Source organism: Serinus canaria, chromosome 1, assembly GCF_022539315.1.
Source record: "Serinus canaria isolate serCan28SL12 chromosome 1, serCan2020, whole genome shotgun sequence".
In the NCBI taxonomy this organism is placed as follows: domain Eukaryota; kingdom Metazoa; phylum Chordata; class Aves; order Passeriformes; family Fringillidae; genus Serinus; species Serinus canaria.
Window position 1 is genome coordinate 7,593,886 of NC_066313.1, and position 25,932 is coordinate 7,619,817.

The window sequence follows — 25,932 nt, forward strand, 5'->3', positions numbered from 1 at the left end:
ATTACATTTTTGAAGAATGTAGCTTAAAGTGCAGCAAAGAGAAAAATACTGTGCTATGCTTAAGGATGGATTCCTATTTAATATGAACAGATCTCCTGTGCTGGTTTGTGGAAATGCAACAGCTTTGCATTCTGTGCTTGCTCAAAGAGAATGGGGACTGCTGCATGCCTTGCTCAGCTTTGCCAGGTGGCTGCTTCCCCTTGCAGATTCCCTGAATCTTGTGCTGGAGATGATCTAAGACAATCTTCAGGCTCTTTGAGCTTTCCACTGGAACTGTTTTTCTGTGAAAATAATAATTCATTGTGCAAACTTTTTTGCCCTCCATGCCAAATTCTGTCACGTAACTGAGCAGTCTCATCCCACGGTGCTGAAAGGAACATTTTGGACTGTAGCCACAGCAATTGCTGATGCTGAGGATAAAATCTGGGAGCATGAGAGGAAGTAATCTAAGCCTTGTAGTAGCTAATATACAGAATGAACTTCCCTTAGCCCCCACTTCCCCAGGGATAGAAATCACTAGATTGCCATTCAAGGCATGAAGTCAGTATCTCAGAAGCTTCCTGTGTTGTCTGTACTGGATGATGACTGATAATGAACACTTTGACTCATCTTAAAATTTTCTTATCCTTCTTTAGATTTGGCATTGCTACCAACTGCCTAGTTGGGATGAAGGGAAGGATAAACTTTCAGTCAATAAAATATAGACAGCCAACAATCTTCAGGGATCCAGTGTGCTGTACTCTGAGGGTCTAAAGCAAAAGGATATTCAGATAATATCTTCTGAGGTGATGTCCTACATTGGTAAAATGCACAAGTTTGCCCCTTTTTCAGTCTTCTCTGTGTGATAGGAACTCACATTCTTTATGAAGTTGATTTTGCTATGTTAACATAAAAAGCAACTGACATGCTTTGTTGCTTGAGGATTAAAGTTTTGATTTGGGAATTTCAAGGTCAGTACTTAAAATAATTTATAGTAGGATTTGGATACTGAATGGTAGATTGATAAGGTATTGTACAAGGTATCATGGTATAGATGAACTTGAGCCTCGCACCACTGCAGCAACAGAGATTTGCCATTATCTGTACACAAAAAAGACTTTTCAATCATCTGTGGTCTCTCACTTTTAGGAAAAAAAGATTTTTGATGATCTCTTTGTACTAATCTGGGAATTTTCTCAGAGGCAGAGGTCTGGTCTTTCTTCACTTCTCCAGTGCTTTTATTTGTGATTTTTCAAAATGTTCTCTTTTGTGAAGAATTCTGTTTCTTGGCTGCTTAAATACCTGTTGCTATTTATTAGCATTAGGAAAAAAATGCACCTGAATTCAAATTAAACCAGTTTGAATTTGCATTTTGAAGGTACAGGCATGGTATGAATGCTGTAAAGATTTTTGTGTGTGGACCAGATACCTTCTCAGTGTTCCTTTGTGTGAGCATAAATTAGGGAACCAGTACTCTAAAGTAAAAAACATGAAATTAGGTTTATAGAAAGCACTGTTTCAGGCTTTTAATAAGATGGTTTTGAGAAAATAGAGCTTAAAAATGTTAACAATTGGCCAGGTAGTTCATATTTTTCTCACTGCTAATGGAATGAATTGATTTTGAGTGTAATTTTGTTTTCCTATATAGGGAATAAATAAAGTTGAGGATAATTGTTGTCTATTCTTATGCATATATAGTAGCATATTATTTCAGGGGAGAAAAAGCAGCTCACAACAAAGCAGTTAAATCTCCCTTGACCTTTGATTCTTTACCAGTCCGTATCTCAACTGGTGCCATTTTCCAGGTAAAGGTCAGGAGAGTGGTCTGTTCAAAATCAGGTCACCTGATCTGTAATACTTTGTAGCTATTTGTGCACTACATTTAGACTTGTTTTGAAAGCAAAGTCACTGTTGAACAGTAAACTACTGTTTAATTATGGAAATCATGAATTGCATTAAATTGTATGCAAATTCTGACAATGCATCTTTAAAGTTGTGATTTAGTTGTATTTTGTAGGACAGCAAATTTTGTTTGTTAATGTGCAGAGTTGATTATATGATCAAACAAACTTAATATTGTTTAAGAGGTTTATTTTGGGAGAACAGAATTTTAAATAATCTGAAAGATATTTATTTTATTAGTGTATAATTTATTGGGTAGAATATAAGTGGGACAAATGCTAATTTATCCAAATCGGAGCTGAAATCCATGTAGGCTTTATCAGCATTTAAGAGTTTTGTAATATTTTTTAATACTTTGTCTATTTTAAAATGTGTATGCCCTGCAGACTCTCTTAAAACTGAGGTAATTGTCTTCAGTACTTACTTGGTTTTTTTCTTTTCTATTTACTTCAGGAAGCCCACTGAGCAAAAAAGCAGCAAGAGTATTAAATTTCATTACAATAAGTACCTACCTGCTTTGCCTCCAAGGCTGCTCTTATATTCACATTTTGCAGGACATAACCTTTGCTGAGTAGTATTTGAATTATTGCTTCCATTTTATAGGGCAGATAACTGAATGCTTTATTTGATACTAGTTTACTCTTACCAAGTGGGGATAGGACTAGCCATAAAAATGTAAGCCTAGAACAGTGCTGCTTATTTGCAGGTTATTTTAAACCCTTTTATAGTCCATAGTTCGTTTGAGGAGAAATTTCTATTGTACAAATGGCATTTCAGGAAGGTCATGTGAATATATTTATAAACATGTTTAATTCATTGGCAAAATATGAGAGAGAATTGTTGCAGAATTAACCTGCACAATTAAAATGAGGTGTCTTTTCAAAGCATAGTTTGAATGTCTAAGCAATGTCTTTGCAAGAAATTGGCAAATTCTTGTTTCACCTTGCTGTGTGGCACTGCTTTGTACCAACAGAGGAAGTAGAATTTTGAGAGGAAAAAAGTTAAAATACTTTCATGAATGCTTCAGAACTACTGGTTGTATATGAATAAACTGTGCCTATTTCTAATAATTCATTTTGCCAAACTATTGAATATAAGTCTAATAAATGCATAGTGCTATTATATTGTTTACAGCATATTGAAAAAAGTGCTTCCTCCCTACTTAGCAGTGGACTTATGATGATCAGGATTAGTGGTTGCAGAAGAGCTGCTGTCTGGTTTGGTACTCTAGAATTCCAATTTTAACTAAAATTGAAAACCCTCTGCATCTTTAAAGCTGCTGCTCTTGTTTGCTCTCAAAACAAAACAAACCAAAAAAGCTGCCATAATAACCAGTGTTCTGCTTATTAGAATTTTTAAACAGAAAAGTGTAAATATATAAAACATAATGTGGATTATGTATACTATATATTAGTATTGTTATTAAACATACACATATATATATATATATATTATATAAAGCCAAACTGCTTCTTCTTTGAGAAATAGATGAGGGAACTCAGACTATTTAGTTTGGAGAAAAGGTTCAGGGGAAACCTTACTGGACTCTACAACTTCCTTCCAGGAGGGTGTAGTGTGGTGGGGTGGGTCTCTTCTCCCAGGCAGCAAGTGTCAGGACAAGAGAACATGGCCTCAGGATTTTACATCAGGAAAAATGTCTTCACTGGAAGGGTGAGCCCATGTGACAGGCTGCCCAGGGGAGTGGTGGAAGAACCATCCCTAGCAGCATTAAAAATGTGTGGATGTGGCACACACAGGACATGGCTTAGTATTGAACACAGTGCTGTCCAGAGTTGTGCTCAATCATCTCGGAGGTCTTGTCCAACCTAAACCATTGTACGATTCTATATAGTATGTATATAATATATACATTTGTCTGTGGTTTATGAAGAATTGGAGTTTTGCCCACAAAAAGGCACAGAAGTAATTGTGAAACCCTGCATCCAATTAATTTAGAACTATTAACTTTTGCCTAAAAGAAATAAATGTGATTTAGGTTGTGAAAGAACTTCAGATCTTTACTAAGCAAATGCTTAGAAATTTGAAAATAGTCCTTTCACTTTGATTTCTCATGACATTTTCATAGTACTACTTAAATAATTAAGGACTTTTTTTCCTGAAGGCTGGCCTCGAAATTCTCAAACTCTTTTAAACTTTTTCATTTTAATGAAGGGAATGGGATGTTGAGGCTTAAGCAAAGATGTCTTCTGCCACAGCTATTGATAAAATTATCCATTTTTGTTTTAACTGTTAGAGAAAACTTTAAATCATACAGTAACTTATTTGATATAGTCTGTAATTATGTAATATCATCAGCTTTGTAATTATGTTGGCATCAATAGATTCTCAATTTCTGTTGCTAAGAATAAAACCCTCTTCCTGGATTTAGAAGTTAATTCACTGAATCTGTCTCTTCTGGGGACTGATGTAGGGGAAATGATGTGTTACCTTCTGCTCCCAGGTTATCTTATGCCCCAAGAGGACAGCTCTTTTGTTTGTTAACTGCACTTTTTGGAGACTCAGTGCAGTTTGGATTGCCAGACAAAAGTTGTGTCTGTTTAAGACTTTATTTCATTCTGTTGCCTGATAGAGCTGAGTATGTTGCCATGCAATGCTGTTAAGAGTAACTGGAGTGTGGGTGTTGAGGGCAGTGTAGTGCTGGGAGTCAGGACTGTCCCTTGGTTTAGGCACTGCCACTCTGCTTCAGCTTCTCAAACCCTGATGTTTAAAGAGGACTTGGCATCTTGACAATGATTTTATGCAGATGGCAGAGGGGAATTACTTGTGATAAATTAAGGGGGTTGAAATACAAAGGGATTTATTGCTGTTGCTATTTTCCAAATAGGATAAGGCTGGTTACCATTTTGTATAACTTCAATCAAACAAGGTGCATCTAAGTAACAGGAAAACTGCTCTATGCTCATAAGGAGTGGTGAAAAAAAGAACACCTCTGTATCAGATCTAGATGTTCAGGCCATAAAATAGCTTGTCCCAGATACACTGGAAGTTAGCATTAGAGTTAGCAATGTATTTATTAGACTGAATGCCAATTTCTTAGTTTAGCAATCTTTTGGTTGAATTTAAGCCAGTCAGCTGTTGAAACATTTGGGGATAGTGTGAGAAGTAATTTTTTAACATTCAGTGCTACTATGTCTTAAGTTAATTATGCACTAAGAAGTGAAACAGGTATATCATCAAAAGTCTAGATTCTTATAAGGTCAGCAGTTCTCCAATACATAGTAATAATAAATGCAATTCTTGAAGGTCAACATTAGTATGGTTCAAGAATTACATCTTCAAACTTTATTAGACACAGCCAATATTATTTTTTGCCCATAGTGACAAAATTCACTGGTTTAAATGCATTGCTTGCATCTAAATATTTCATGTTCATCATGGACTGGAATTTAAAATGCTTATGGGGAATCATTATTTTGCTTTTTTTGTTAGTATAGCGGAAATAAATAAATAATGTGTGTCTTATAAGCAATTTCAGAGGTTTTCTGCTGACCTAGTATAGGAAGGTTGTTAAATTTCTCATCACCTCATGAAACTAGGTCATCTAGGGTAGATGTGCTCACTCCACTTTAAACAAAAAAATCTGGTTTTAATAAATGAGCTATGGGATTCAAGAGTGAAGGGAAAAATCCAGCAATACTTCTTTGCAAAGACCTTCTTTGTTTTGAAGTCTGAGTGAATTCTGAATTAGATTTCTTACACTGTAAATTATTCTGTTCCTTAACGAAGATACAGCATAAAAAAAGCTACATAATAGCCTGTCTTTGATCATGCATGCAATGAAAGAAATTCCTCAATTTTGGTATATGCAAAATTGTGAGGTTTTTAGGCTATAACTTAAATATGGCTTTTTTCCAGAAGAAGTTACATTTCTAATAAATGCTATCCTGTTTCCATATCTGTCGGTAAAAGACAAGAATGAAATGTTTTAGAAATGCTCCTGAATTACTGCTTCTCTGGTGGGTGTATCTCAATTATACCTCTTTAATTTTGGCCTCTGCTGGCTTTCTGCAAAGTTATTTTTTCTGTCAACTTCTGTGTCTAATATTGCTGCTCCCATGAACAAATTGACTTGGATGAAAAAATAAATCTCTTTATGGTTTGTGTGATTTGCATGTCTCAAAAAATCTGTTATTCAGGTTCATATTTTGGAGCTCTGTAATTATCTCTCTAAAAGTCAAAATGGTTGCTAGTACTTGATAGACTTTTTAAAAATTACCCTAAAGCTGTTTTTTGTCCAAGTTTAGACTAAAATCACAGATAAAATGATTACTTATTTATTTATTTATGATCTTCTCTCCCATGTGCAATCAGATGCTTGGAAAACATCTGCTGCTCCTACTCAGGTTTTTGATCTCATAAATTTTCTAACCAATACTTTGGTGCAACAAATTCATCTTGTTTGTTTTTATTGTTGTCGCTTTTTCATCTAAAAGTCATTACAATTAATGTTCATGCTGGTTTTCCATCTTTTCCCAAAGATCAATCTTCAATGCCAACAATGCTGGAAAAAATTACATTTGTTATCCATTTTGAGACTTTTTTGTATGTTTTACAAATGTACAAATCCTCTTCAACATCTTAAGGGCTTAGGGTTATAAAGTCAAGATGTTTGTAATGAGAAGAAATAACTTTTAAGTTGGAATAGTGCTTGTAGTAATTAATGTACTTTTTGTGCATGTAATATCCTAATTCTGTGTGAGATACTATTTTTATTTGCTAAAATGCTGTGCTCTTTTTTCACAGTATTTAGCTTGTAGGAAATAGCTTTCTGTGAATTTCATGCTGAGTCAGAAAAGAACACAACAAACATTTGCACAAAATTGCTTTTTTGTGACCAGTTTGCCAGTTTGTAGGACTTCTGATACTTTTCTATCCCTTTCAATATCAGAGCAATCTCAGTCTTGTTCATTTGCTGCAAACCATCTCACCTGAGAACTAATAAATATATGAAAGGTTCTTCAGACAAGCTTCTGAGATCTTCCTAGTGTCTTGTTAACTTGTGAATTGGATTATTTGAAGCAGGAGAGTGTAGCAATGGAACAACAACAAAAAAAGTCTTGTCATGTAATGCATGCCCAGGAAAAGGTGTTGGACTGAGGGAATTCACAGTGAGCTGATTCACATTTCCTAAATTTGGAGGTTTTGATTTGGTAATAATTCTTTCTTTATATGCACAAGTGTGTATCTCTATGCAGTGTGTGCAGAAAGAAGGAGAAATACTAAAATTCTATGGAAGTTATTAAGAATTGGCTACTTAGTGAGATCAGGATTTGACTTTATAGTGTGTCCATAGCCTCTCATCTTTTCTTCTAATACCACTTACACAGGACTTAAAGCGTTCTTCATATGAAGAAGTTTTTTGGAGGAAGGAAAGTGGTGACATTTGTTTGTCAAAATGGAGTTTATTCCTTGTGTCATCATTTCTTCCTGAAATTACTGTTTCTGTCTCTGTTAAATGAAATGTAGGAAGGGTCCCCTTCATTACCCTATGTCTACCATGTGCATAGGTAAATTGTGGTGTGGTTTGTGCAACATAACCCGTTCTTTCTCACCCAGCAGAGGGTGGCTGGAGAGACCCTGCCTGCTCCTGGGCTTTTCTCTGAGCAGGAACTTGGTAGGAAGTGGGGTTGTAGTTATGCTGTCTTGGAAAACTGGTTACAGAGAAATTGTAACATTGGCAAGTGCTGAAGATGTGGGCAAAACCAGTTTCACTACATCTTGTGTTGGCTGATTGAGATGGGTGAGCTCTTCAGAGCTGTGGCTTGCAGGAGATGCACAGGAGGGTGTCAGAGAGGGCTGTGCCATGGAGGGTGAACAGTAGAAACAAGAGGTGGGTATCTTTGGAAGATACAGAGACCAATGCCAGGGAGAGGAGGTGATGAATACGAGGAAAACTGCTCATGAAACTATTTTATTCCTTAATATCAAAATCTGTTCATGGATGTTTCCACATGCTTTTTCATTTTGGAACCTCTTTTGTATTTTGATTTCATCTCCATGCTTTGTGCATGTGTGTGTGTTATACCACATTCCTGATACTCTGAACTTCAAAATATACCTCCTCAACTTTCCCTTGGTTTACTTTTCAAATGTGTAAATTAGCAACATAGTAGGTGATTTGGCATTCTACTGGTGACATTTGATTTGCCATTAATTGGGAAGGGCAGCTTTTCAACAGCAATTATGCCTAAAAATTGCTATAAATCCATAAAATCCTGGGGAGAAGTTCTTGCCTATTAAAATTTTATTTCCTTTTCTATAGCATCTTTTTCCACAGAGAGTAACCATCTTTAGAGAGGGAATAGGAAAATTACACCAGCAAGTATGGGTAGTAAAATATAGTACATATGTTCAGACACTACCCTGTTAGATGTCTATGTAGATAGTTGAGAGTTTTTACTAACCTCCTATCTCCAGTCTTAAGATTTGTGCTGTTAAAATGCAAAGCCTTAAAGCCAAATCTTTTAGGGAAAGGTTAATTAAAAACGGGGAAGAAGTCATTAAAATAGTAAAATGTACAGTGCAAGTACCAAATATGCAAGTGGAGGACATGGTATAAGGAACTCTTGTTGATCCCAAGGTTTTAAAGCTTAATAAATTTATTTCAGCTGGGAAGTCCTGAGGTTCCTTCTGTCTAATTTGAGGATGTGGATTGAAGACTATCACTTCGATGGATTCCGGTTCGACGGCGTTACGTCTATGTTGTATCACCACCATGGCATTGGTGAGCCATTGACCAGCTCTGATCTCAGCCCTCCTGGTGCAGCTCTGTTGCTGTGGAAAAAGTGCTCCAAAGTTCACTGTTTCTTGGGGGGAATAGGGGTTTGGCACAGGAGCTAGAGGGGCTTGTTGGTAGAGCTTGAAGCTAGATGGGAAGGGGGAGGGACAAAGCCAGGCTTGCTGGTGATGAGCAATGGGGTGGCACAACCAAAACTTGAGGATGGAAGCATTAGAAAGATCCCTCAATCTGCTCCACAAGGTGTCAGCTGTAACAAACCGTACTGGAAGCATTTCTGTACCAACACACATATGAGGAACAAAGTAGAGAAGCTCAAAGCTTTAGCCCATCCCAGGGTTTTGACATGATTGGCATAAGCAAAACTGCTGGGATGAGTCCTGTGGGATGGCTAGATGGGAGCACAACACAGCTGGCACAAACAGGTTCAGAAGATTCCTAAAACATGTGGATGATGCAGGGTGTGATTCTGGGGGATGGTCCTGTGCAAGGCCAGGTATTGGACTCTGATCTTACTGGGTCTCTTCCAGCTCAGGATATTCTATAAATAATCAAAAAAATCCAGATTTTCTAATTTTCTTGCTTTGTTGCTATGAGGATAGATGGAAAGTCATTAATACATTCTGTGCTTATAAAATGAAATATTGAGTGAAATACTTGTGTTTTCTAAATAAAACTTGATTCTGGCCTTTAAAACTTCTTGTTCTATTAGGCACAGGGTTCAGTGGAGATTACAATGAGTATTTTGGCCTACATGTGGATGAAGATGCTTTGTGTTACCTGATGCTGGCCAATCACATGATTAATACCTTGCACCCAGAATGCATAACCATAGCAGAGGTAAGATCATTTTGCCATCCTCAGTAATATTAATATTGATTAGTTTGCTTTAGGATGTGAATTTCCTGTTAATTATCAAGTCACGCTTTGGGTACTCAAGCAGTGACATGAGCTGAAAAATATTAATTAGTAGACAGACTTTGCCTGGTGGGAAAAAAACAACCTGAATATGCACCTGGGAATATTCTCAGCATTAATAGATTATTAATTAATGTGGCAGTTTTGTTTTTTTTTTTTCCTTCACCACGTTGAACTTGTAATGAGAGTTGTTTTTATTAGTTTGTTGCTTGTGCATGATAGCCATTTGTCAGTAGTGCTCTGTGGTACTAAAGAGTAATAGCCCTAATAATGCTTTGCATATTTTGAATTATATTGGTATAGCTGACAATTACCCTTCAAATTAAATGCAATAAACTTATAGATGGCAAATATATAGGGTAATTTAAATTTATTAAGTTTCTTCAGGTTTCTAAAGGAGTAAATAGACTATATTACTTGAGTTGATTGAGATAAATTTTTTTTGACTGAAAAATGTTTCTGGCACATGGAGCTTCTAAGAGTATGAAACAGCAGAGCATTCAAAATTGTAATTTTCACTGATATTTTGTCTTTACTCAGAAGAAAAGTCATTTAAACATGGAGGATTCTTTTCTGTTATCATGTTTAAATAATTCATTTAGTTTAAAAGAAAAAGTGGAATCTTTCTGATACCATTAGGAGCTATATGGATTTCTAATAAAAGGGTTTGTGATGCCTAAGAGTTCCTGTCTTTAGGAAGCAAAATACTGCTTTACTTAATTTCATATTTATGGTAAAATCTTCTGTCATAGACAATCACTGCTAAGAGCTCAATGTCAAGCTACCAAAACAGCATCTGGGGAGCAATTAGTAGCAAACTGGAGGTGGTTTCATTGAGCTGTAGGCTTGTTGGAAATTAAATCAGTTAATTTTCTAGGTAGTCCTAGATTATAAGCATTCCTCCCAAAGAATTTCTGAGTTTAGTTGTCTTGTATTACCTGGCCTGGCCTAAAAATTCTTTTTTTTTTTTTTATATAATTCTTTTTTTTTTTTTTTTTTTTTTTTTAATAAAATGTGTCTTCGGTTTCTCATGCTTAAGTTGAGAGTGCTTCTTTTTCAATACATAATTTTCTGCCTCAGGAAGTTGCTACATGAATCATACAATTGATCAATGTGCTTCATGGTTAAAGGAGAATTTCAGAATGAGAAACTATTGACATAATTGAAAATTACAAAAGGCAGTGAAGAATGTCTGCTTGCCTATAGAATCAGTGCCATGTGAGAAAAATGTTTTTCTCTGGCCATAACTAATGATAATATATTCCCTAATTAATGTAATTAATTGATGATTTTACAGCTTTTTAATATTCTGTATATTCACTGTCTTAGTAATTGCTAATTTTTTAGGTGTTACTGAGTATACACTTGTTTTTCATTTTGGTCTTCTAAATAAAGCAGCAATTAAAGATCTCTATAATGGGAAGAAAAAAATGTAAAGTAAAATTATGCCATGCCTGAAGTATTATAGACACAAATAGGCAAAGAAACAGTGGTTTCTATTTTTATATGCACCTCTTTTCAAACGTGGTATGAACAAATGCTTTGAAATTAGCTGTTAATTCATAGCATAATAGAACTGCCTGGATTGGAAAGGAGCTTAAAGATCATCAAATTCCAACTCCCTGCCATGAACAGGGACATTTTCCCCTAGCCCAGGTTGCTCAGAGCCCCATCCAACCTGGCCTTGAACAGGTATGGGGCATCCATAGCTTCTCTGGGCAACCTGTGCCAGTGCCTCACCACCCTCACAGTAAAGATTTTCTTCCTAATATTTAGTGTAAACCTACTATCTTCCTATTTGAAGCCATTCCCCCTTGTCCCATCAATACCTATCCTAGCAAAATGTCCTCTCTGTTATTCTTGTGGGCTCCTTTCTGGGGCCACTGGAAGGCCACAATTAGGTCACCACAAAGGCTTTTTTCCTCAGGCTGAACAATCCCAATTCTGTCATCCTTTCCTCATAGCAGGGGTGCTCTATCCCTGATCATCTTCATGGCCTTCCTCTGGCCTGGCTCCAGCAGGTCCCTGTCCTTGCTGTGCTGGGAGCCCAGAGCTGGATGCAGCCCTGCAGGTGGGATTTCAGCAGAGGGCAGAATCCCCTCTCTCTTCTGCTGCCCACTTTGGACACAGCCCAGGACAGATTTGGATTTCTGCAAGAGCACACTGACAAGTCATGTCCAGCCCCTCACCCACCAGCACCCCCAAGTCTTTCTCACTGGTTGCTCTGGATCTGTTCACACCCAGCCTGGATTGATAACAGGTGTTGCCCCAACTCAGGTGTAGCCCCTGGAACTTGTGTCTCACTAAACCTCATGAGGCTCCCATGGGCCCACTTAAACTGGGTCCAGTACAGACATCACTGAGAAATGTGATTCCTGTCTGAAGGCAGCATGCTTGGCCATTCCACTGCCAAAACCCCCAACATTTTGACAGTGACCCCAGCCATGGAGCAATGTATGAATAGACTCAGTCCATCCATTTCTTTCAATGTTACTGCCTTCAGTTAGAGAGGAGAAAAGGGCTTCTGCCTCAGCTTCCCTTACCAACTGTCTCAAGGCCCTGAAGTCCTTTTTGATCCCCCTCAGATCACATGTTGTCACTTCATTGCCCCCTCTGTGGAAGATCAGTAATGTGTTGTAGTCTGAGAGCTGTACCAGGCTAGGAAGTTTCCTGGTAGAAATACATTAAGTACCTTTGATCTACTAAACAAACTATGATTTTTTTTTGTGTCCAGTTAAAATTTGTAGACATAGATATAAATGCTGTTAAATATGGAATTTTACTTCCCAAAAATCTGGCTTTAATTATTTTGATTTAAGTAGATGGGACTTGCTTAAATCTCAGACTTGGACATCCTCCAGACAGGCATCATGGCATTACAGAAAAAGGTTTTTGTCTCATATCATCATGCCCTATATAACCTAGAGACTAAGAGTCTGTGTCTGTCCTTTCTGACTGATTTAGGAGAGTTATGGAAATTTTTATCACATCTAAAAGTTTGTAAAGAATTTCCTATTCACTATTTGTTTTTTACAGCTTGTGGAATGTGGACACAGTTTTCTGTGTGATCCAGTGGCTGCTGACTGAGGGGGGATAATTCTCTCCTTTGATCTCCTGGCTGTGCTGCTCACACAGCCTGGGATGTGCTGGCCATGCCTGCTGCCAGGCCTGGCTGCTGGCTGCAGCTCAGCTTGCTGTTGGCACACAGCCCCAGGCCCTTTCTCCCCAGCAGAGCTGTTCCCCAGCCTGGCTGGCTCAGCCCCTATGGATGCAGGAGGTGGCCATCCCAGGGTCGGGATTAGCTTGGTGGCATTCTGACATTCTGTGTGACATTTCTGCTGATTGATTCCTCCAGCCAGTCCCTCTGGATGGCAGCCCTGCCTTCTACCCCTGGGATGCCATCCCTGAGCTTCATGGTGATCTGGTTGATCTCCTCCCTTATGTCAGTGTCTGTGTATGCCTGTATATGTGTACGGCTTGAAGCTTAAATATCTTTTTGCACTATTCCAGTGCAGCAATTGGATTGAAAACTGGATTGAATCCAGCAAATCAGAATGAGCTTCCTAATTAAGCCCTGGTTCTAGTCAGTATTAATTCCATAAATTCTCTTGTGTAGATGCAAGAGGTGTTGGTTAATCCATAACTGCTGTTAGTGAGAAGCCATTCCGCCACAAAAGTTAATAAAATTGAGTACCGATGGATATTTTGCAATTGTTGGAGACTTGCATTTTCTCTTCAGATAACTTTAGAAAAGAATGCTGCATGATAAAATTGCCTAACAACATGGTGAAATAAATATTTTGAGAACGTGGAATTACAAATTTAAGAATAGTCAGCATCCATCAAGATGAAACTGGAAAATTATGCAGTAAGAGCATGTCACTTTCCAGGACTAGCTGGATCAATAGGTTTGGTTTTGAGAAGAGAATAGAGATTGTATTTTTCTTTCTTAGTGCACTTTATATTTAACTTTTTTTTTATGCAATTCCTTATGCAGAATATCAATAAATAAAATGAAGGTTTAATTTGTCTTTTGTTGACTCCTTTGTACTTTGAATTGATTACTTGGAGCTCAAGAGAGCTAATTATTTCAAACTCTGCATCTACTGATGTCTCTTCCCATTTAAATATTTACTGTATTAGAGTATTCTGAGGTAGAGTATTTGATGAGAAAAGTCATAATGCTTTTCTCTGTAACTTTTGCTTTCAAACAGCACATCTGGGTGTAGTAATAGGTGATTTAAATTAATTCTTTTCTCCCTTAAACCAGGTCAATCTGTGAAGCTGCTTATAGAGTGTTTGTATATCAGTATAACTATATGGTGGGAAATATGCAGTGATGTTTGCAGTGCTGTGGAAATGATGTTGTGGGTGTTTTATCTGTTCCAGGATGTTTCTGGCATGCCAGCTCTCTGTCGGCCTGTGGCAGAGGGAGGAGGGGGTTTTGATTACCGACTTGCCATGGCCATTCCAGATAAGTGGATACAGGTGAGAACTTCTTAAAAAATGCATCCTGCTCCTCAAAGTGGGCTGTTTCTCTGTCAGTGTAGACACATAAACACTTTTAAATCCTGCCGACAAGTTTTGCTTTCTCTTATGATAATGTGCTATTGAAATAAATTCTGACAGGCTTGAGCACAGGTATTAGAGTCTGAAATGAGAGCTGTCAAATGTTATGTAGGTTTCAGGTGAGGAAGTTCAGGAGCTGGGATTCACATTCCAGCTGATAATTGTTTTCTTAATACAATACACATAAGCTCAATTTCTTTGAAATGACCTGTGCCTTGCAATAGCTGTAGAATGTGTAATCTATATTGAATGTGAACAGGTAGATAAAAAGTTAACCATATGCATATAAATATTTTTAAAAACAAAAAACAACAATAAAAAAACAACAATAAAAAATCACTGCAAAAACATGCAATAAGCCCTCCTGACACTGGGCATAGAAATTGGCATTGATTAAAAATAGACCTGAAATTTTAAGTAAGCTAAACCTAGGTGAATTACGCAAACACATCTATTTGGTATGGGGGGGGGGGGTTTACAAAACTGAATAATATAAATATGTAAATATTAATACATTCTGACTACCATCAGGATTTTTATCACTTTTTCCTTAATATAGAGAATCACAAGAAATAGCATAAAACACTAGATAATCTGAAAAGGCCTCTAGTGATGTTTTAGGCAATGTTTTTCAGTTAGATAGAATATTGCACCCAAATCCTTTGGGATGTCATGATGATCTGAAAACAATAAATTTTTTATATGACTATTAATGCTTCAATAAATACAGTATGTAGCTAAGAATAATAATAAAAAAATTAGCTTACTTTTGGCATCTTTCAATTTTGTAACTAGGAGGTAGAGGGCCAGTTGAAAAACAGATTTCAAGCCTCTTTTCAGAAGACAAACTTGACAGCTTTTCCAATGGAGACACCATCATTGAAACTTGGAATGTGTAATTTAGACATTTAGGTCCTGGAATGCAGTAAGGGCTCATTTTTTTAAACTACAAATTCCTAGTTGTGATATTTTGTGGGTTTCTTGGAGTTTTGTTAGTTTGTTTTTTTGTTTTGTCCCTTACCACACTTTAGGGCAGGCAAGATGAGCAATTTCCTAGGTAAGCAAAATGAAAGCAGCCAAGTTCATGTTACATGGGGAAAAAACCCAGACCATAGAATTTTACAAGTGCAAAAATTTGCAATCTAATATAGCAATCTCTGATATGGTCTGCTTCATTTAATTCACAATACTTGGATAGGAAACATAACTGTGCTGCAGCAAATTCTTTAACTGCAGAAAGTGTCAGTTTTTCCAGCTTCAGCATGCACTTGACATGGGACAGCATGGGACACTGATGGATGTTGAGTGCAGTTATGATTGCATTGTACAAAAACTTAGTGTGATGTAGGCAGGAAGCTTCTAGCCAAAGAAACTGTGAAGAAGTGACCAGAGTAGAGATATGGAGTTAGAGAAAGAGTTTGTTACCACATTTCATGAAGGCAAAAATAAAGCTGAGATGGTTGGAAGGGAGAAGTTCAGCTAAACAGTTTATCAGCAGTTATCAAACTCTCCTAGACTGCTTACTTTCTCTCCAGTTGTTAAGTACATACCTGTTGTTAGGAAATTTTCTAGGTAACTTGCTAAAGTCAGTTTGCAAATTGAAGAATCTCCAAGAGATTCCATGAACTAATTCTAAGGAATCTGTAAAAGTAAGAAAGATAAACTGTTTGTCACAGCAGTGGTTGTACTAGTTCAGATTCAAGATAGATGTAGTACATAATATGATGATACAAAAAACCTTGATGTGTTCAGAGCCAGAATTTATTGACTTAAAAAAAAAGTAAACAGAAAAAGGGGTGGGGGGGAAGATTGTTTAGGAGTATATAGTCAGTTAAAATTATAATACTAACTTTTACAGCATTATATTGGCCATCTCGGTGCTATGCCTTTTTATCACTTCTATTTTTATGTCTCTATATTTGTGTATATCCATTTAAGTCGTAGTGATCAATGGAGGTCTACAAAGTGCTGTAGAAAAAAAAAAGAACAAACTTATACTGAGATGGAGCTAGATCTAGCAGAGGAAGGAAATAATGTGATATGAAGCAGAAAATTCCTATTAATGAGATTCAATTTAAATTGTTAAAAATCAGGAGGTAGCACTACACTGCCTAAGCTTTATTTGGAAGCTCCCATATGCCAGGATTGCATTTCCTGATCGTATGACCCAGGTAGGTCTGTGCCCACATATTTCTTGCTTGGTTTTGGTGCAGTGCTCTCTTGCAGGTCCTATCAATCACATTATTCACTGTATCAGAGGATTTATATAATAAATGGCAAAACCTGTTGTCTGAGCTTCCTTGGGGAGGTAGAGGAAAAACAAAGTATTCTAGGTATTACATTTATGTGGGAAAATTGAAAAGAAAAAAACAACTCTTTAGATTATCAGAGAAAACTCATCACTTGAAAACTTGGGAGCATGAGAATACAGTTCACAATCCATTGGAAATTTCTGTACCAAGATAATATTACATGTTTTTAGTTAAAGCAGTTTTTCAGTGATCTTTCTTTTATTTCTATAGATAATTAAAGAGCTGAAAGATGAAGACTGGAATATGGGCAATATTGTGCATACATTGACAAACAGAAGGTGTGAAGAAAAATACATTGCTTATGCAGAGAGTCACGACCAGGTATTTTCAGCTGTTTGTTCCTGACCAAGTAAAAGGTCTTGTTTAGAAGTTTGGTGATTTGTTTGTTTTGTTTTTTCAATGGGAAAGGAGTTGAGGAGGATGACAACAATTTCAGAAACAGGTAGATTTTGACAAGTGCTCTTTTTTTTTGTACTTTTTTTTTTTGTTTTGTTTAGATTTTTTTGGGGGGTTCATTTTGGTTATTTTTGTTTTGCTGTGTCCTTCGTGAAAGTCTTTCCTCTCTGGAAGGATTGATAACATCCACTTTTTAGACCTAAATGAAATATGCTCTAACAGTTTGGTTCAAAGCATAACAATTATAATAGTTCTGTGTGTGAAAAAAAGAAAAAGCAATGATGAGTTTGTATATCACTCATCTCTCACAATCTTTTTAACCCTTGTTTCTGAGGAGTCAGAAAGCACATATTTTAGGAATTGTACAATTAGCATCTTTAAACCTTTCATTCAAAAATTTGTTTTATTTAATTAACTTATCTTTCCTTTATATAATAGAGGTTAATATTCCATTTCCTGTACTTTCTACAATAAATGTCAACAGAAATTTCCAAAACAAGTTGTGTGTTTTAAAAACAGCATTCTGAGTTTACCATTAATTTTGTGTACCAACTTACACTCTAATCTCAGAGTCTGTTACAGTGTTCATTTAATGCATGATCGTGATAAAGAACTTCAGAAATTACTTGGAAATAGATATTATTCTATGATAAGCTGCTTTCATCAAAGTTTATTCTTCACCCTAAAGCACAACATAGAATATTACTGTTGCTGTTCTTTTATTTCATGGTGACTTTAGCAATTGAGTTGTTTTCCATATCACTTTTCATTTTCAGTTTAGAATGTCATACTTAGGGAAAAAAAAATCTCATTATTTTTAATTAAAAGCAATCGATGATTACAGACATGCATCAGGCTGATACATGAGAATTAGGCTAGGGAAACAAAAAGTGTGAATAATATTCAGCCTGGAGATGCCTGAAGAGATGCATGTGAGGGTACAATCCTGGTTTCTTATATGTTTTAATGGGCTATGAGCTGACTGTTGCCAGTCAGAATACAAGGCCTTGTGGTTATAAAAAGAGTGTGAAAATCGCACCTCCAAATCTAATAGCTGTCAAAAAAGCAGATGCAATCCTGGAATTACCAAGTGGAATAGAGCAAAGAGCACTATCAGCATGCCACTGCAGTCTTTCCTGGTTTGTGTGCATCTTCAGTGTTGGAAACAGGTTTGGTCCTGTGTTTTAAAGGATATACAGCATAACTGGAAAAAAAAAAAAGCTGTGGAGAGGAATAGCAGGTGAGGATTGCTTTTCATAAGAAAAAAACTAAACAGAATAAGATTCTTTAGGGCAGCAAGGAGATCATTGAAGGGGGAAATATATCCATTTATAAAATCACAGCTGTCACAGAAAACATGAATAGAGAAACACTTAGCTGCTCTTCCAATGGAAAGATTAGGGGATATTAAATGGCACTAACAAATGCCACATTCTGAGTCCAGAAAATAGTTGTTCATTGCAGTCCTCAGTCTTGTCATTGTCACATAAGATTTTTTTTTCCTTTAAATAGAGTATTTTTTTACTTAAGGAGTAATCTATATATGCTGTTACATTGTCAGCTGAAAAAGGATGATGGTGCTTTTCAGCTAGACCTGTTTACCATTCATCTGTATCTCTGGAATTTAGTAAGTTTTCGTTTAAGAGTATAAAACAAGAATTGGTCTAATTGAACAAAAGTCAACTTTTTAAATATAGATGCTCCAAAGTGTTTTCCACTACCTACCTGCTAATATATTGAATAGCATTATGTGGCCTTTCTCTAGTAGCAGTGAGCAACTAGCAAGTTAGTAATTCTTTTTTTTTTGTGTGTGAAATCACAGAAAACCAATCACATTCTTGATTGCATATAAGTGAATGCTTCATACTCATTCTGCATGTCTGAATCAGTTTTTTTTATACCCATTTATTTTTACATTCCTGGAACTTTTTCTTTAGCTGCTTGCTAAAGAAAACAGCTTATTTTCTCTGTTTCCCATAAAAATTCCCAAGTGGTAGGTCAGCTGTGACTTGGAGTTGATGCTGATATTTCATGTTTGATATCTGTGAGTGAAAAGGTTCTTTGAAGTAGTTGTGCAGTATGATCCCATTAGGTGAAATGTAGGACCAGGGCTTAGACAGCTGCTAGTCTGTTACCATATACACTCAATCCCATCGACCCAGGAGACCCAGTAACAATGGGGAGGGTTGCAAGGGGAAAAGAGACAACTGGGGCTGATATCCAATCCAGGCTCAGCTCATGGACATCCCTGCCTCAGTTTTTGGCAGCAGCCTGGATCTATATTGCACATCACACAAGGCACAGATGAAGTGATCAGAATGTAGGGTCACCATGACCTGATGATCATTGGCGGTTCCCTTCAGGAACAGGGACTGGGTCATGCAGTGATTTTGCAAGATCTCCCCCCAGGATACAGACCCCCTGTTTTAAAAAAACCCAAAACTTCAAAACATTTCTATTATACCCAAGGGTTTTCTTCAGTGCCTTTCTGAACTGTTCTAGGCACTGGTTGGTGATAAGACCCTGGCCTTTCGCCTGATGGATGCAGAGATGTACACAAACATGAGTGTGCTCATGCCTCTGACGCCAGTTATTGATCGTGGGATACAGCTTCATAAAATGATTCGTCTCATTACTCATGCACTCGGAGGAGAGAGCTATCTGAACTTCATGGGTAAGTAATCTCAGGAAAAATTCTCTCATTTTCTCATCTACAGAATGCGTGCTGGGGAAATAAAATGATCTGACATCGTCTTCTATCCACAGTATTTATCACAGAGCTGAAATTTGGAGCATAAATGCTTTTATAGATTTATTACAAAAAGTAATATGCATTGTTTTTCTGTCTGTAAGATGTATAGTAAGACAAGAAAATAAAATCAAGATGGTTTCTAAGTGTATGAGAAATAACTTTTACAAATCTGACTAGTATTTTAATTGTTGTTTTGCAAGTTTGTCAGGTGGTGAGCTGTGGCTCAAGCAGCTGAGATATATTTCATCTCTATTCTTTTACTCTCTTAAGTTTTGTTGGGTAACAGCGAATTTATTAAAGATAGTTCTGTGCTTATTTCAGTTATTAATTGTAGGAAGTAGTCTGGAATCAGTTGACATATTTTAGTGCTTAATGAGGTAGGCAAGGACAAATCACAGACACAGGTGGTACATTCTGCTATCAAAGCACAGAAATTGTAAGAGTGAGTGGTATTTTCTTCTGGTCCATCAACTGTAAAATAAAACAGTTGAGTTACTTCCTAAGCACAGTTGCCACAAGAAAGTTCAGTTGTTAGTCTAATTTAATCCAGAAATTACAGTTTCATGAAGTCATCTTAAAAGTTGAATATTCTTAGCTTTATGGAAAATTCCAAAGCTATTTATGCTGTTCTTTGCCACATTCATTTGTTTAATTTCTTTGCAAAATAATTCTTACTTTACAGTAAAAATTTTGTAATGTGGTCTGAAAAGTTCTGTATAGCATTTATGATAGTCTCATGGGGAACCAAAGTGCTGAAAGCCTGTTAGAAAAGCACCATCTCAGTTTTCTGATAATGCAACACTTGAAAATTACAGAAAATTTCTTATTACTATTTTCTACTTCTGTGGTTAAATGTTTTGTTATATAAAGTTTAAGGGGACCATTTGATATATATTGCCCTTTTTCCATAATGGTGTATTTAATATCATATTTTCTGATTAAAAATCTGGAGAACATAAGACTATGGTGACACTAGATTTAAGTTTACTTATGCTGGTACATATTCTCTTTCTTTGTATTAGGAGAAAACTCAGAAAATGCTGTCTTGATTTTCTGAAAAAGAATTGAAGCAATTTCAGTACAGAGCAAACTAATTCACCATATGCAATACTAGTAAAACTATTATTTCCAAGAAAATGCAGGTTGTTTACTTCACTCTTAGGGAAAAAAAAAAAAAAAAGAGTTAATGAAATAAATATTTATGAAGTGTGCAATCAGGCACCAAAATGTTCAAGGTATGAGATATATGCTTCCATTCAAACTAGTGATACCATAATAGTTAAGGAAACAGGTGTTTACTAAATACTCCACTTACACTGCAGGTGTCTTTGGCCCAGATTGACTTAGTAAGATTAGAAATATCATCAGTAATGCAATGTGGCATGTTAAATCCAGTGTGTCAATGCTGGCTGATTGAGCAATTAATATTGGGTATCTCTGAGTACTGCAAATGGTTCAGTAACTACATTATAGTTTGCTATATATAAAAGGTGGAAAGATTGTAATAACTGATGGAGGAGAAAACTTATAAACTCAGAATGCTGGCAGTCCTGTGGACTTAAAATGCATGTTGCAACATGCTATCTAATTAAGCAACTACAGTGACAAATGAGTTCTTTAACTTGCAGGTTTGTATGCATGCCAAAGGTAAGCAGGAGAAGCCTCCTGTAGGGGGCTGAAATCTTCTTTCACAGTGCCTGGAGAAGGTATTCCAGGTGCCTCTGTGCTTCCCTAGATCCTTCCATTAAGAATGTTGTACTTCCTGTGTCTGAAAACCCACCAAAGAAACACCCTGCTTTCTGAATGCTTTGTTCACCTTAAGGAAAAAGAAACCTCATCTAAAACGTGTTGTGTCAGGAGTGGAAATCTGTATTCTCAAATATATCCTGGAATTTTTCTTTGAAAATCTGGAATAATATTTAATTACACCTGTGTTGGAGCATCATTTGAGCTCTAGACATGCAAGCAGATTCCTGCTGACAGAAGTTTGTGCATCAAACACTGATTGTGGCTTTCTCTCATCTTTCTCACTTTTCACACTGGATGGTTCTCTGTCCTACTTCATGTATCTTTTAGAAACCACTGCAAAAATTCTGAAAGTCATAATTCTTTGGATGTTTAGTTTTCAACTGGAGACTTATTTTTCTTCCCACTTGCTTATATCCCTCTATTGGCAGTAAGTGCTGTATGCAAACTTAAATGTGAATAGGAAATTTCTGTCCTTTCAGTAAATTGGTTCCCTTGTAACAAAAACCTTTGAGAGCATTCTTTCCTCCAGTCTGTGTTTTGGTTTTTATGTGCAGCTTTCCAGGTGATCTCTCAGGCTTCTTGTGTGCATCTGGCATGGAAGACTTAACCTAGGAAAGGAGAAACTCCATATGCTTGGCTGAAAATGAGAATAACACTGATGAATGTCCTGCAGCAGTGAATGCATTCTCTGGAAGGCCAGTTTGTTTCATAGTAATAGAAAAAAGTAGCAATTGTTTTGAAACTTTTTCTGTGTCAAATTTTCTCTTTTCAGAGAAGGTAGAGAGCAACAATGCCAATGTAGCTGTAGTTTGTGCAACTCAGCTCCTGTTTCAGACAGATTTTAACACTGAGACAGGCCAGTTATAAGTCAGAAGTTGACACAAAATTTTAGGAAGTCACAAAAATTCCAAGTTCTCCTGTACAATGCTTTAGTTGAGAGCACACGTGCATCTTAAGGGGTTTCTTTCTTTACTAATTTTCTTTGAAGGCCTTGACATAGACAATGCACATGCAAACATCTGAACTTTAATGACACTTATAGGCTCAAGTAGTTACAATGTGTGTATATTAAATAATGAAAGTAGCCTTTTTAATTGTAAATAATAAGAAAAAAACTCTCTCTCCCTACTCAAGTGTTTTTGTTTGTAGTTACAGTGATATTGAAATGCCATACACATCTAATTAACTTAAAACCAGAAAAATATATGCAAAAATATTTAGGGCCATAGATCTCTGCCCTCCCTACTATCGGGATTTGAAAACAAATCCAAAAATAAAAAACTTGTATCTGACAAAAATTTTTATAGTCAGTTTTAGTCCCCTACAAAATAACAAAAGTGCTTGAGATTGAGCATAATTCCTCAAGCACTAAAGGAAGTTGTTATAAGACTTCTAGAGTATTACAGGAATCTTCTGATCTCAGCTGAAAATAAAGCAACCACTGTTGTTACCCAGCAATGTGTAACTTCAGTGTAAATAAAGACTCACACAAATTTATTGAAAGTAATATTTGAATTTACCACTACAAAATCGTTGTCTCTACATCCTTACATTTTCTTTTTGCTTCATTTTCCATTCTGCCCCTGAAGACAAGCTGTAGACAATGTTAAGTGTTTTTCTTTAAATGTTCCTTTTGTATTTTTCTTGTTCATTGCATCTGTCTTGCACTTAGGGAAAGCCTGCAGGACATGTAAAAAAGCTGTGCCACTTCTTCAGTGGACTTGTTTCCATGGTCTCTCCTTATCTTGTAAGATACATCTGTGTGTCTAGATTTAGACTAGGGAGGGTTGTTGTTTTGTTGCCCAGAATATGCATACCCAAAGGGCCTAAAATAGCATTTTGGGTCCTTGAGATTCTTCACAGAACAAATACTAACTGTTTTATGCCCCTATAGGGTCTTGCTTTTCATCTTGCTGACAATCATTTCCTTGGTTCTTTTTTTCTTTTTTGAAACTGGCTTAAGCTCAAATCCATTGATTTAAATGGAGATTAGTTGCTACCTGAACCTCTAGCACTATTTTTCATGACTCTTCTGTAGTAAAACAACTCTTAATTAAGACTCCGGAGACCAAGATTCACTCCCGGAAAAACAATTTTTGAGACTATATATATGTATATAGTTAGAAGTGATTTGAAGTAACTAGAACATTTTTTGCTATCATGAGCATTGACTGATAGTGTTACTGTTTGGGTTGATGTTCACCTGTTTCACTACTATCTAATTTGTCTGTTAAGTTTTTTCTCTCCCAATTGTTAGTTCATTTACACAGCATTTTTATCCACCTTCTCTGTTTTGGTTTTTTTTTTTTTCATGCACAAAAGTTTCTTTGATAAAACCTTGCTTTTTCTTTGCCCTTAAAAGTAAAATGCTATGCATCATCTATTCCTCAGAGTATTTTAGAGAGAGAAACTTAGATTATTTTTTTAGAAATTTACTTCTTAATTAAAGAGTTTCATAACAGCAAGCTCTTAAAAAAAATGACAAACAAGAAAAGGAATGGTACAAAAACTGTATCAGTGGCACCAATATCAGTGTGAGAAAGGTGTGTACTATTTTCTTTAATAATATTAATTGGTGCAGCATAACTGACAATATAAATAGGAATGTTACTTAAAACAAAACCTGAACTACTATTTTTATTGCTAGCTGTTCTAGATGAAAAAGAAATTGTATCAAGAACAGGATACTTAGCTTAAACCTAAGGGAGTTTGGTTCTCTTTGGCATTGTTGCATTTTGACACTTTTCTCTGTTCACTGTCTTATGCATCTTACATCTGTGCAATGGTTACAGGGTTGACCTTACTCTGAAGAGTGGGAGGGCATATGCTCTTTAAACTCACTCACTTCAGTCAGCTCCTCTGGATAAGCAACCTTGAAGTGCTCACTTGGTACAGACTGCAGCTTTAGGAGAGGTAGTTTGAAGTCATCCTTCTTAATATGCTTGCCTAGGATAGGTGACAAATGTGCTGCCAGTTCCAGCAGGTGCTTTAATTCCATGGCAGCCTGACAGAAAACAATTATGTTCTCTTTAAAGTAGAAAGCGAGGGTGTAATCTGAAATCTCACCTACAGTTTCTTAGAGACTTAGTGAAAGACCACCTACAACTTTGTAGCATAATATCCTATATGCAACCCCACTCACAACTTGGGTTGGGAAGTGGCAATGGGAAGAATCCAAATTTATATGTTAGGCTTCATAAATCACTTTGACAGTCTCTTCTGCAAGGTCTAGAGGTGCAAGCTGTTAATATTTATTCATTTAGAGTTGATTGAAGCAAGCTTCATTTCTACACTGGCTCAAAACACATTAGAGTGACTGGGAGAAAAACAATTAAAGAGAGAGATTGTCTCATAATTCAAAACTAAATCACACACACAGACCTGTCTTATCCCAGCTCTCTTCACAAATTAAGTATGTCCCAATATTAGGAATTTGTTTTGTGGGTTGACTCCTTGAAAGTGTAGGGAATAAAGCACTATATATAGGTGTATGTTAATAATCTATATGTGGTGGTGCATCCCTGTCCATACTATGACCTCTCAAGGCAGAAACCTTGAAACAGAAACCTTCACAGTCAGCAGCATCCTCAGAACTGCTTGAGAACCAACAGTTGCTGCAGCTGTTTTGATGGAGTGAAATCCAGGTAGGATTTTCCAGGATTGTAGAGGAATAGCCTTAATGGAGGTAGCTGGCATGAGTGGCACTTTGTTTTTCTCTCAGTGTAATGCTGATGTTTCCTTAGTTTGTACCCACATCTGCTGGGTATTGGCTATGATTGCATTACCAGGGGAGATTTATGGTACATCCAAGGTGTCGGGTGTTTTTTTTTTAAAGATGGGACTGCTATTCTTGAAATTTTAATGATTTTATTTATAATTATTCTTAGTAGCATCATTTAACCATGGGATACTGTTGTTGAAACTTCTGCTAGTGTCTCAAACTTTGTTCCTAGGGCTCCATCTGTTGCCTTGCATATTGTATGATTTGTAAAGCTCACAGTTGAGACCTGGGACATCTCCACTATCAATGTGTGAGTGCATGCAGCCTTGTCTGCAAATATAATACTTGATGTGATGTGAGAACAATAAACAAAGTTGTAAAATAAATCTTTAAGTTATAAGAGTTTAATTTCTGTTTGTATGACAGCCTCTATTTTTCCTTTATTATTGTTTTATTTTTTGTTTTGAAGAACACAGAAATAGGCCTCCATATATTATAATTTTATATAACTCTACACTATATATTATAACTGTACTACATACTATAACTTTCAGCACAGGCTTTTAGAGGAATTTCTCATTTCAGTTATTCAAAAATGTTATTTGTTAGAGAAATGATGACAAATTCATATCATTTTGAAAAACTTTTTTCACACCTGGATTTCTGACTTTACAGGACATAGCTGTTGTTCTCTCTTGTCATAGTTGTTTGTTCTTTTTCTCTCTACAGCTATAAGATTCAGAATTTCTTTACAATAAATTCTAATTAAACTATTTACACATGACATTGATTAGTTTTACTTAGCTGTCTTTTATGGAAAAAATAATTAAAGATAGATCCAAAGAATAAAGTATATTTTGTATTTGTTCTCTTCACC

At 36.3% G+C, this 25,932-nt stretch overlaps 1 protein-coding gene across 2 annotated transcripts in view; it reads left to right on the plus strand.

The window, feature by feature from the left end:
• The window catches only part of GBE1 (1,4-alpha-glucan branching enzyme 1), a 135,256-nt gene that overhangs the window by 72,812 nt on the left and 36,512 nt on the right, over positions 1-25,932 (plus strand). For both annotated transcript variants that reach the window (XM_050973340.1, XM_050973345.1), the window contains 5 exons: positions 8,511-8,626; positions 9,351-9,478; positions 13,946-14,044; positions 16,648-16,758; positions 19,336-19,507. In XM_050973340.1, the coding sequence (XP_050829297.1) occupies positions 8,511-8,626; positions 9,351-9,478; positions 13,946-14,044; positions 16,648-16,758; positions 19,336-19,507 (626 nt within the window). The remainder of the gene's footprint in view (positions 1-8,510; positions 8,627-9,350; positions 9,479-13,945; positions 14,045-16,647; positions 16,759-19,335; positions 19,508-25,932) is intronic.